The 13,232-nt window shown below is 49.0% G+C and overlaps 1 protein-coding gene across 4 annotated transcripts in view; it reads left to right on the top strand.

Moving 5' to 3' along the window:
- Nucleotides 1-13,232, top strand: part of NAXD (NAD(P)HX dehydratase) — a 52,420-nt gene that overhangs the window by 13,944 nt on the left and 25,244 nt on the right. The window contains exon 1 of one of the 4 annotated variants that reach the window (XM_069757920.1): nt 10,541-11,409. The exons of the other annotated variants lie outside the window; for them this stretch is intronic. Coding sequence (XP_069614021.1) covers nt 10,848-11,409 — 562 coding nt within the window. The 5' untranslated portion in view covers nt 10,541-10,847. Of the gene's footprint in view, nt 1-10,540; nt 11,410-13,232 lie in introns of those variants that run through there. 4 annotated transcript variants of the gene reach the window in all.

The following is a 13,232-nucleotide window of genomic DNA, read 5'->3' as shown; positions in this document are numbered from 1 at the left end:
GAGTTTTCTCAGACCCTCCCATCGCCATGGCTCTCACAAGGAGTGCAAAGTTTGGGAAGATGGTGAGGGACTTGCCGACCGTACCAACGTCCTCCTTGATTCCTCTGTGACTTTTAATTATTGGGTATCCAAGCTGAACACGTCACATGAACTGGCTCCCTACGCCTTGGATGTCCTGGCCTGCCCTGCCGCTAGCGTTTTGTCAGAGCGGATTTTTAGTGCCACTGGTGGAATTATAACTGATAAGTGCATCCGCCTGTCAACTGAAAATTCTGACAGGCTAAGGCTGGTTTCACACTTGCGTAGGGCAGGGCTGCGTGGTTCCTCCGTTAAGCCCCCCCCCCTACTGCCGCACCTCTTCCATTCAGCTCTGACTACGTTGGGATGAGTCCTGCATACCTATCTTTAACATTGGGTACGCAGGCCATGCGAATGTATGCGGAAGCCTCCGCATGCGTCGTTTTGATGCTGCGCCGACCGCAACAAAATGCAATATGTTGCTTTAATGCCTTCATCTTGCAGGAACTGCGGACTCATTCCAGCCACATGAGGTCTGGCATTGTCCTGCATTAGGAGGAATCCAGGGCCAACCGCACCAGCATATGGTCTCACAAGGGTCTGAGGATCTCATCTCCGTACCTAATGGCAGTCGGGCTACCTCTGGAGGGCTGTGAGGCCCTTCAAAGAAATGTGACCCCACACCATTACTGACCCACTGCCAAACCGGTCATACTGAAGGATGTTGCAGGCAGCAGATCGCTCTCCACAGCGTCTCCAGACTGTCACGTCTGTCACCTACAAAAAAAACAAACACCCTTGAGAAAGCGGTGTTATAGACTCGCGAAATGCGCGCCTGGGTTTTTTGTGGTATCCACACCCGGTCCAGGACCATCCCTGCCTTTGGTAAGCACTTTATTTCCTGGCCTGTACATTGACAGAGCGATCTGAGAGTTATGGCCGGCTTTCTTTGACTTGCCTTCTGTGGGCGATATATTACTGCACTTGCACCTTATTTAATGCGATTATTGCACAGAGTGGGCAGGTGTAATTAGTAGGGTCCTCTTTTTCTGTCTCATTTTCCTGCAGGGATCCGTTTCTGATTTAATGGATGATATGATTTAGTATGTTGATTCTTATACAGTGGGGCAAAAAAGTATTTAGTCAGTCAGCAATACTGCAAGTTCCACCACTTAAAAAGATGAGAGGCGTCTGTAATTTACATCATAGGTAGACCTCAACTATGGGAGACAAACTGAGAAAAAAAATCCAGAAAATCACATTGTCTGTTTTTTTTATCATTTTTTTTGCATATTATGGTGGAAAATAAGTATTTGGTCAGAAACAAACAATCAAGATTTCTGGCTCTCACAGACCTGTAACTTCTTCTTTAAGAGTCTCCTCTTTCCTCCACTCATTACCTGTAGTAATGGCACCTGTTTAAACTTGTTATCAGTATAAAAAGACACCTGTGCACACCCTCAAACAGTCTGACTCCAAACTCCACTATGGTGAAGACCAAAGAGCTGTCAAAGGACACCAGAAACAAAATTGTAACCCTGCACCAGGCTGGGAAGACTGAATCTGCAATAGCCAACCAGCTTGGAGTGAAGAAATCAACAGTGGGAGCAATAATTAGAAAATGGAAGACATACAAGTCCACTGATAATCTCCCTCGATCTGGGGCTCCACGCAAAATCCCACCCCGTGGGGTCAGAATGATCACAAGAACGGTGAACAAAAATCCCAGAACCACGCGGGGGGACCTAGTGAATGAACTGCAGAGAGCTGGGACCAATGTAACAAGACCTACCATAAGTAACACACTATGCCACCATGGACTCAGATCCTGCAGTGCCAGACGTGTCCCACTGCTTAAGCTAGTACATGTCCGGGCCCGTCTGAAGTTTGCTACAGAGCATTTGGATGATCCAGAGGAGTTTTGGGAGAATGTCCTATGGTCTGATGAAACCAAACTGGAACTGTTTGGTAGAAACACAACTTGTCGTGTTTGGAGGAAAAAGAATACTGAGTTGCATCCATCAAACACCATACCTACTGTGAAACATGGTGGTGGAAACATCATGCTTTGGGGCTGTTTCTCTGCAAAGGGGCCAGGACGACTGATCCGGGTACATGAAAGAATGAATGGGGCCATGTATCGTGAGATTTTGAGTGCAAACCTCCTTCCATCAGCAAGGGCATTGAAGATGAAACGTGGATGGGTCTTTCAACATGACAATGATCCAAAGCACACCGCCAGGGCAACAAAGGAGTGGCTTCGTAAGAAGCATTTCAAGGTCCTGGAGTGGCCTAGCCAGTCTCCAGATCTCAACCCTATAGAAAACCTTTGGAGGGAGTTGAAAGTCCGTGTTGCCAAGCAAAAAGCCAAAAACATCACTGCTCTAGAGCAGGGGTCCCCAACTCCAGTCCTCAAGGCCCACCAACATGTCATGTTTTCAGGATTTCCTTAGTCTTGCCCAGGTGATAATTGCATCACCTGTGCAATGCAAAGGAAATCCTGAAAACATGACCTGTTGGTGGGCCTTGAGGACTGGAGTTGGGGAACACTGCTCTAGAGGAGATCTGCATGGAGGAATGGGCCAACATACCAACAACAGTGTGTGGCAACCTTGTGAAGACTTACAGAAAACGTTTGACCTGTGTCATTGCCAACAAAGGATATATTACAAAGTATTGAGATGAAATTTTGTTTCTGACCAAATACTTATTTTCCACCATAATATGCAAATAAAATGTTAAAAAAACAGACAATGTGATTTTCTGGATTTTTTTTCTCAGTTTGTCTCCCATAGTTGAGGTCTACCTATGATGTAAATTACAGACGCCTCTCATCTTTTTAAGTGGTGGAACTTGCACTATTGCTGACTGACTAAATACTTTTTTGCCCCACTGTATATATATTGGAGTTGGTTTGTTTCGCTGCCTTTTTTTTGGAATGGGCTATTTTTAGGCCCTATTGTAATGTTTACAATATGTTATTGAGGTTTTTGTTTCTATTCATAGTAATTTTCATATATAACTACCCTGCATTTTTAGATACATTTAATCAGTGGTTATTGTAATTGGTTTTATATAATCTCTGGTGGTAGACAGATTTAGCCTACATTGATTTACAATGTTAAAAAAAAATATGCAATTTTTTTTCTGCAGTATATTGTTGTTTTTAAAATTTTATTTTCAAAACTAAAGTTAATTTGTATTATTTAGCAATCTTATTTTTATTTTATAATAATAATAATAATAATAATAATCTTTATTTTTATATAGTGCTAACATATTCCGCAGCGCTTTACAGTTTTGCACACATTATCATCGCTGTCCCCGATGGGGCTCTCAATCTAAATTCCCTATCAGTATGTCTTTGTAATGTGGGAGGAAACCCACGCAAACACAGGGAGAACATACAAACTCTTTGCAGATGTTGTCCAAGGTGGGGTTTGAACCCAGGACTCCAGTGCTGCAAGGCTGCAGTGCTAACCACTGAGCCACCGTACATTATTTATAGGAGTACAGAAGCTTTCAGGGCTAAAGTTCTATATGTACTTTGCTTTTTTCGCACTGCAGAGAGCCAAATCTGAGCTTTCTTGTGTTCTCACCGAGAGCTTATCTGGATGGAGCTTGAGCAGTGTTCCTGTGACCACAGTTATGCTTTTCGCTACAAGTCAATGGGAAAGCACAAAATATGCCGGGAAGATGTCCTGACGCCATTTTGATCACCCACACCCCAGTGATTGCAAAGGTGTCCGTTAGCCATCTAAGGCTATGTGCATACGATGTGGATTTTGCTGCAGATCCGCAGCTTTTCCGCAGCTGCGGATCTGCAGGAGTTTCCCATGAGTTTACAGTTAAATGTAAACCTATGGGAAACAGAAAAGGCTGTGTACATGCTGCGGAAAAAAATGCGCGAAAACGCAACAGTTTACATTCCACAGCATGTCACTTCTTTCTGCGGATTCCGCAGCGGTTTTACACCTGCTCCAATAGAAAACCGCAGGTGTAAAACCGCAGTGAAATCCGCAAAAAAAGCGGTAAATCTGCGATAAATCTGCAGCAAAAACGCAGCGTTTTTGCCCTGCAGATTTATCAAATTTGCTGCGGAAAAATCCGCAGTGGACCATTCTACGTGTGCATATACCCTAATACATACAGGTGCCTCAGCCAGAGGAGCAAGCGTTCCTGTGTTTGGGGACATTGGGAGCCATAGCTGACAGATATCTAATGTGTATGGCCAGCATTAGTAAATAGTAGTTTTTACAAATGTGTATAAAAGTCATATATGGGAACTAACCAGGATCCATTTGAAATGTTGTGCTGTTTCCTCACTGTAAAAAGTCACTGCTCTTTGCTAAAAGAAGTTGCTCTGGATTTTAAAAGGAAAAAAAAAATCCTATTTCTGAACTTTGCAGTTCAGGATTCCCAGGCTGGATGTGGGTCTCCTTACCTGACCTCACCAGGGCCATATGTCTATGCAGATGTTTAGTTCAGGTCAGGAGACCCGTGGCCAGTCCAGATATCGTGGTTCATATAATGAGCGAGTGTACTCGTTGTTGCTCGGGTTTATATTTTAGGGTGCTCATCAGTATCGTTAGTGTCTTTTTCCTCTTCTCTTGCTCCTAGTTATTCTCTACCTGATATAGCACTCTATTTTTGATACACAAATGTGGTGCACTGTGTTCCCATATAAAAGGGTTGTGCAGGAGCACTCTGCTCCCTAGCCTCCATCTCTCAGGTTTCCTGGGCAGTCTACTCCTGTGTGAATGATAGTTTGGACCAGTGGCATCATTGCATTGCTAGCCCGGACTCCCGCTCTCCCATGCTGATATGAGGGACAGCGCACTCTTGTGTGTTCCCTAGGCACAATTACACTGCTAGTCTGGACTCCCCGCTCTCCCATGCTATGTGGGTCAGCGTGCTCCTAGTGCGTTCCTGAGGCACCTTTGCACTGCTAGCCTAGATTCCTTGCTCTCCCATGCTGATATGAGGGGCAGTGCGCTCTTAATCGTGTGTTCTTGAGGCACCATTGCACTGCTAGCCCAGACTCCCCGCTCTCCCATGCTGATATGAGGGACAGCGCACTCTTGTGTGTTCCCTAGGCACAATTGCACTGCTAGTCTGGACTCCCCGCTCTCCCATGCTATGTGGGTCAGCGTGCTCCTAATAGTGTTCCTGAGGTATCATTGCACTGCTAGCCCAGACTCCCCGCTCTCCCATGCTGATATATGTGAGGCAACGTGCTCCTAATAGTGTTCCTGAGGCACCATTGCACTGCTAGCCCAGACTCCCCGCTCTCCCATGCTGATATATGTGGGGCAACGTGCTCCTAATAGTGTTCCTGAGGCACCATTGCACTGCTAGCCCAGACTCCCCGCTCTCCCATGCTGATATATGAGGGGCAGCGTGCTCCTAATCGTGTGTTCCAGCAATCTAGCCGGCCCCAGAGCATCGATTATAATTCTATAGGAAAGGGCTCTTTAGCAGTGGTGACTAGGGTTGAGCGAAACGGATCGTTCATTTTTAAAAGTCACCGACTTTTGGCAAAGTCGCGTTTCATGAAACCTGACCCGATCCCTGTGTGGGGTCGGCCATGCGGTACGCGACTTTCGTGCCAAAGTCGCGTTTCGTATGATGGGCTTGGCGCCATTTTTTTCAGCCAATGAAGGAGCGTGGGCAGAGTGATGACATGGGTCTTAGGGGCGTGGACGCCTATCGTCATCTTGTCGATTGTGCGCAGTAGCGATTTGCAATGTGTAACACCAGCTTTTCTGTTCAGGGACGGAGGAGGGAGAGGGAAAAAAATAAATAAAACAAAAATAAAAAAATAAATAAAAAAATTCCCATTGACTTTGCATTGGATTTCGTCTTTTGGTCGATCCCCGACTTTTCGCCATAATCGGCCGATTTCACTCGACTCGACTTTAGAGATAGTCGGGTTTCGCAAAACCCAACTTGACCCTAAAAAAGTAAAAGTCGCTCAACCCTAGTGGTGGCCACATGCGCAGTGCTTCAATGCAGCAGTGGCCCGTTCCCTGGGCAACAAACAACCTGAAATCCATTCTTTCTTGACAGCCGAGAGGATTTTTAACCCCTTCCCGACCTTTGACGTATACGCTGCGTCATGAAAGTCGGTGCCATTCCGACCCATGACGCAGCATATGCGTCATGGAAAGATCGCATCCCTGCAGGCCGGGTGAAAGGGTTAACTCCCATTTCACCCGATCTGCAGGGACAGGGGGAGTGGTAGTTTAGCCCAGGGGGGGTGGCTTCACCCCCTCGTGGCTATGATCGCTCTGATTGGCTGTTGAAAGTGAAACTGCCAATCAGAGCGATTTGTAATATTTCACCTAAAAAAATGGTGAAATATTACAATCCAGCCATGGCCGATGCTGCAATATCATCGGCCATGGCTGGACACACTAATGTGCACCCACCCCACCCCTCCGATCGCCCCCCCAGCCCCCCGATCTGTGGTCCGCTCCCCTCGGTCCTGTGCTCCGCTCCTCCGTCCTCCTGCCCGCTCCCCCCGTGCTCCAATCACACCCCCCGTGCTCCAAACAAACCCCCCCGCACTCCGATCCCACCCCCCGCACAGCGATTTCTCCCCCCCCGTGCTCCGATCCACCCGCCCGCACAGCCCCCCGTGCCCTGATCTCCCCACCCCCCTTATACTTACCTGGCCTCCCGGGGACCGTCCGTCTTCTTTCCTGGGCGCCGCCATCTTCCGGCAGATTCGTTCCAGAGTGAATTTTGATCACTGAGATAGGTTATATCTCAGTGATCAAAATAAAAAAAAAGTAAATAAAAAAATTTTTTTTTTTCCACTAAGGTTGGGGTAAGAATTAGGGGAAGGGTTAGGGTTAGGGGTAGGGTTATGAATGTGCACACATATTCTGGTCCTCTGCGGATTTTTCCGCTGCGGATTTGATAAATCCGCAGTGCTAAACTGCTGCGGATTTATGGCGGATTTACCATGTTTTTTCTGCGCATTTCAATGCGGTTTTACAACAGCGATTTTCTATTTGAGCAGTTGTAAAACCGCTGCGGAATCCGCAGAAAGAAGTGACATGCTGCGGAATGTAAACCGCTGCGTTTCCGTGCAGTTTTTCTGCAGCATGAGTACAGCGATTTTTGTTTTCCATAGGTTTGCATTGAACTGTAAGCTCATGGGAAACTGCTGCGGATCCGCAGCGTTTTCCGCAGCGTGTGCACATACCTTTAGAATTAGGCTATGTGCACACGGTGCGGATTTGGCTGCGGATCCGCAGCAGTGTTCCATCAGGTTTACAGTACCATGTAAACATATGGAAAGCCAAATCCGCTGTGCCCATGGTGCGGAAAATACCGCGCGGGAACGCTGTGTTGTATTTTCCGCAGCATGTCAATTCTTTGTGCGGATTCCGCAGCGTTTTACACCTGTTCCTCAATAGGAATCCGCAGGTGAAATCCGGACAAAAAACACTGGCAATCCGCGGTAAATCCGCAGGTAAAACGCAGTGCCTTTTACCCGCGGATTTTTCAAAAATGGTGCTGAAAAATCTCATACGAATCCGCAACGTTGGCACATAGCCTTAGGGTTAGGGGTGTGTTGGGGTTACGGGTGTGTTGGGGTAAGGGTTGTGATTAGGGTTACGGCTACAGTTGGGATAAGGGTTAGGGGTGTGTTGGAGTTAGAATTGAGGGGTTTCCACGGTTTAGGCACATCAGGGGGTCTCCAAACGCAACATGGCGCCACCATTGATTCCAGCCAATCTTGTATTCAAAAAGTCAAATGGTGCTCCCTCACTTCCGAGCCCCGACGTGCACCCAAACAGTGGTTTACCCCCACATATGGGGTACCAGCATACTCAGGACAAACTGCGCAACAATTACTGGGGTCCAATTTCTCCTGTTACCCTTGTGAAAATAAAGAAATGCTTGCTAAAACATCATTTTTGAGGAAAGAAAAATGATTTTTTATTTTCACGGCTCTGCGTTGTAAACGTCTGTGAAGCACTTGGGGGTTCAAAGTGCTCACCACATATCTAGATAAGTTCCTTGGGGGGTCTAGTTTCTAAAATGGGGTCACTTGTGGGGGGTTTCTACTGTTTAGGCACACCAGGGGCTCTGCAAACGCAACGTGACGCCCGCAGAGCATTCCATCAAAGTCTGCATTTCAAAACGTCACTACTTCAATTCCGAGCCCCGGCATGTGCCCAAACAGTAGTTTACCCCCACATATGGGGTATCACCGTACTCAGGAGAAACTGGACAACAAATATTGGGGTCAAATTTCTCCTGTTACCCTTGGGAAAATTAAAAAATTCTGGGCTAAATAATTATTTTTGAGGAAAGAAAACGTATTATTTTCACGGCTCTGCATTATAAACTTCTATGAAGCACTTGGGGGTTCAAAGTGCTCACCACACATCTAGATAAGTTCCTTTCGGGGTCTAGTTTCCAAAATGGGGTCACTTGTGGGGGGTTTCTACTGTTAAGCCACATCAGGGGCTCTGCAAACGCAACGTGACGCCCACAGAGCATTCCATCAAAGTCTGCATTTCAAAATGTCACTACTTCACTTCCGAGCCCCGGCATGTGCCCAAACAGTGGTTTACCCCCAAATATGGGGTATCAGCGTACTCAGGAGAAACTGGACAACAACTATTGGGGTCAAATTTCTCCTGTTACCCTTTGTAAAATAAAAAATTGCAGGCTAAAAGATCATTTTTGAGAAAATAATTTTTTTTTTTTATTTTCATGGCTCTGCGTTATAAACTTCTGTGAAGCACTTGGGGGTTCAAAGTCCTCACCACACATCTAGATTAGTTCCTTTGGGGGTCTAGTTTCCAAAATGGGGTCATTTCTGGGGGATCTCCTATGTTTAGGCACACAGGGGCTCTCCAAACGTGACATGGTGTCCGCTAATGATTGGAGCTAATTTTCCATTTAAAAAGCCAAATGGCGTGCCATCCCTTCCGAGCCCTGCCGTGCGCCCAAACAGTGGATTACCCCCACATTTGGGGTATCAGCGTACTCAGGACAAACTGGACAACAATATTTGGGGTCCAATTTCTCCTATTATCCTTGGCAAAATAGGAAATTCCAGGCTAAAAAATCATTTTTGAGGAAAGAAAAATTATTTTTTATTTTCATGGCTCTGCGTTATAAACTTCTGTGAAGCACCTGGGGGTTTAAAGTGCTCAATATGCATCTAGATAAGTTCCTTGGGGGGTCTAGTTTCCAAAATGGGGTCACTTGTGGGGGAGCTCCAATGCATAGGCACACAGGGGCTCTCCAAACGCGACATGGTGTCCGCTAACGATGGAAATAATTTTTCATTCAAAAAGTCAAATGGCGCTCCTTCCCTTCCGAGCCTTACCATGTGCCCAAACAGTGGTTTACCCCCACACATGAGGTATCGGCGTACTCAGGAGAAATTGCCCAACACATTTTAGGATCCATTTTATCCTGTTGCCCATGTGAAAATGAAAAAATTGAGGCTAAAAGAATTTTTTTGTGAAAAAAAAGTACTTTTTCATTTTTACGGATCAATTTGTGAAGCACCTGGGGGTTCAAAGTGCTCACTATGCATCTAGATAAGTTCCTTGGGGCGTCTAGTTTCCAAAATGGGGTCACTTGTGGGGGAGCTCCAATTTTTAGGCACACGGGGGCTCTCCAAACGTGACATGGTGTCCGCTAAAGAGTGCAGCCAATTTTTGATTCAAAAAGTCAATTGGCGCTCCTTCCCTTCCAAGCCCTGCCGTGCGCCCAAACAGTGGTTTACCCCCACATATGAGGTATCAGCGTACTCAGGACAAATTGGACAACAACTTTCGTGGTTCAGTTTCTCCTTTTACCATTGGGAAAATAAAAAAATTGTTGCTAAAATATAATTTTTGTGACTAAAAAGTTAAATGTTCATTTTTTCCTTCCATGTTGCTTCTGCTGCTGTGAAGCACCTGAAGGGTTAATAAACTTCTTGAATGTGGTTTTGAGTACCTTGAGGGGTGCAGTTTTTAGAATGGTGTCACTTTTGGGTATTTTCAGCCATATAGACCCCTCAAACTGACTTCAAATGTGAGGTGGTCCCTAAAAAAAATGGTTTTGTAAATTTCGTTGTAAAAATGACAAATCGCTGGTCAAATTTTAACCCTTATAACTTCCTAGCAAAAAAAAATTTTGTTTCCAAAATTGTGCTGATGTAAAGTAAACATGTGGGAAATGTTATTTATTAACTATTTTGTGTCAGAATTGCAAAAAACGGCAAGGTCTTTAAGGTCAAAATAGGCTGGGTCATGAAGGGGTTAATAGTAAACACTGTACCCAAAAGATGTGAATAACCCCATAAGTGCTGGCTGACGCATCTCAAGGTTATAGTCTGCCCTTATTTATGATGACTAATGTACGCGTAGCTGCTGTCCATGTCAACCAATCAAACGCCTGCTATTACATTTCTAGGACTAGTTAGAAAATAAGAAACAAAATCTAAGTGGTTGCTTTCGAGTGTGCAGTGTACGTGCCGTGTACACTCTAATCTGCTGACAGTACGGGTAGTGACGTCACTCCACACCCGCGTGGTGTTTTTGTTTATAATAATGTGTCAGGATTTTGACTATCCAAAGCTTTATTGAAAAGTGACAGCATGGAATGTGGACTCCCCGCAGGTCTTCACCAGCGCAGCCATGCATGAGTCCGGGAGCTGCTCCTCGCCGCCGCCGCCGCGCTGCGTGACCCGGTCACTGCTCCAGTAATGTGTGCGCCGGGCACGTCTGCTGAGCGGAGCCGGTAGCCTCCCGGGGGTGCTCCGTGCACTCCGTTCCGTGTATCCTGGGACTGTGCGGGCGGGCGGGATGTCGGTGTGTATGCGGCGGCTCATCACAAGCACCCGGGGCTTCCTGTGGTCGGACATGGAGACCCGAGCGCTGCTGGACATCTGGGGGGAGGCGGACGTGCAGTCGGCCCTGGACGGGAATTTCCGGAACAGCCATGTGTACCGGGACGTGGCCGGGCGGCTCAGCGAGCTGGGCTTCGAGCGGACACCGGAGCAGTGCCGCATCCGCATCAAGGGCCTCAAGCGCCAGTACTACCAGGCCCGGGAGGGCTTCCAGAAGAACGGGCACGCCCGGAAGATCTGCCGCTACTACGACGAGATGGACCGCATCCTGCGCACACGGCCGGCCCCGGCTACCGGCGCCGAGCCCCCCGGGATCCTGCTCCTCCGCCCGGAGCCCCCCAGCAGAGAGGAGCTGCCCGAGGAGGAGGAGGACATCGAGGAAGAGCTCCCCGGGGAGCCCGAGTCCTCCCAGGACAACTTCACCGAGGACTCGGGGGAAGGATCCTCCTGCTACACGGAGCTGCCCATCAAGGTGGAAGACGGCCCCAGCTTCGCCATCCCGCTGCCCCCCAATGAGGGTGAGTGCCCCTGGATCACTGAGGTGCCTGTCTCCATAGTAACCGGATCTGACAGCATGGAGGGGGCTGTCATCTAGGCCAGGTGATGGGCCCCCTTATCAATGGGCCATTGTGGGGGACGGCCCCCTTATTAATGGGCCATTGTGGGGGACGGCCCCCTTATTAATGGGCCATTGTGGGGGACGGCCCCCTTATTAATGGGCCATTGTGGGGGACGGCCCCCTTATTAATGGGCCATTGCGGGGGACGGCCCCCTTATTATTGGGCCATTGTGGGGGACGGCCCCCTTATTAATGGGCCATTGTGGGGGACGGCCCCCTTATTAATGGGCCATTGTGGGGGACGGCCCCCTTATTAATGGACCATTGTGGGGGACGGCCCCCTTATTAATGGGCCATTGTGGGGGACGGCCCCCTTATTAATGGGCCATTGTGGGGGACGGCCCCCTTATTATTGGGCCATTGCGGGGGACGGCCCCCTTATTAATGGGCCATTGTGGGGGACGGCCCCCTTATTAATGGACCATTGTGGGGGACGGCCCCCTTATTAATGGCCATTGCGGGGGACGGCCCCCTTATTAATGGGCCATTGCGGGGGACGGCCCCCTTATTATTGGGCCATTGCGGGGGACGGCCCCCTTATTAATGGGCCATTGTGGGGGACGGCCCCCTTATTAATGGGCCATTGTGGGGGACGGCCCCCTTATTAATGGACCATTGTGGGGGACGGCCCCCTTATTAATGGGCCATTGTGGGGGACGGCCCCCTTATTAATGGGCCATTGCGGGGGACGGCCCCCTTATTATTGGGCCATTGCGGGGGACGGCCCCCTTATTAATGGGCCATTGCGGGGGACGGCCCCCTTATTAATGGGCCATTGCGGGGGACGGCCCCCTTATTAATGGGCCATTGTGGGGGACGGCCCCCTTATTAATGGGCCATTGCGGGGGACGGCCCCCTTATTAATGGGCCATTGCGGGGGACGGCCCCCTTATTAATGGGCCATTGTGGGGGACGGCCCCCTTATTAATGGGCCATTGCGGGGGACGGCCCCCTTATTAATGGGCCATTGCGGGGGACGGCCCCCTTATTAATGGGCCATTGTGGGGGACGGCCCCCTTATTAATGGGCCATTGTGGGGGACGGCCCCCTTATTAATGGGCCATTGTGGGGGACGGCCCCCTTATTAATGGGCCATTGCGGGGGACGGCCCCCTTATTATTGGGCCATTGTGGGGGACGGCCCCCTTATTAATGGGCCATTGTGGGGGACGGCCCCCTTATTAATGGGCCATTGTGGGGGACGGCCCCCTTATTAATGGACCATTGTGGGGGACGGCCCCCTTATTAATGGGCCATTGTGGGGGACGGCCCCCTTATTAATGGGCCATTGTGGGGGACGGCCCCCTTATTATTGGGCCATTGCGGGGGACGGCCCCCTTATTAATGGGCCATTGTGGGGGACGGCCTCCTTATTGGGCCATTGCGGGGGACGGCCCCCTTATTAATGGGCCATTGCGGGGGACGGCCCCCTTATTAATGGGCCATTGTGGGGGACGGCCCCCTTATTAATGGGCCATTGCGGGGGACGGCCCCCTTATTAATGGGCCATTGCGGGGGACGGCCCCCTTATTAATGGGCCATTGTGGGGGACGGCCCCCTTATTAATGGGCCATTGCGGGGGACGGCCCCCTTATTAATGGGCCATTGCGGGGGACGGCCCCCTTATTAATGGGCCATTGTGGGGGACGGCCCCCTTATTAATGGGCCATTGTGGGGGACGGCCCCCTTATTAATGGGCCATTGTGGGGGACGGCCCCCTTAT

The sequence above is a fragment of the Ranitomeya imitator genome, chromosome 3 (genome assembly GCF_032444005.1).
Source record: "Ranitomeya imitator isolate aRanImi1 chromosome 3, aRanImi1.pri, whole genome shotgun sequence".
In the NCBI taxonomy this organism is placed as follows: domain Eukaryota; kingdom Metazoa; phylum Chordata; class Amphibia; order Anura; family Dendrobatidae; genus Ranitomeya; species Ranitomeya imitator.
The sequence above is the reverse complement of the archived record's forward strand: the minus strand, read 5'-3'. Positions and strand labels throughout refer to the sequence as shown.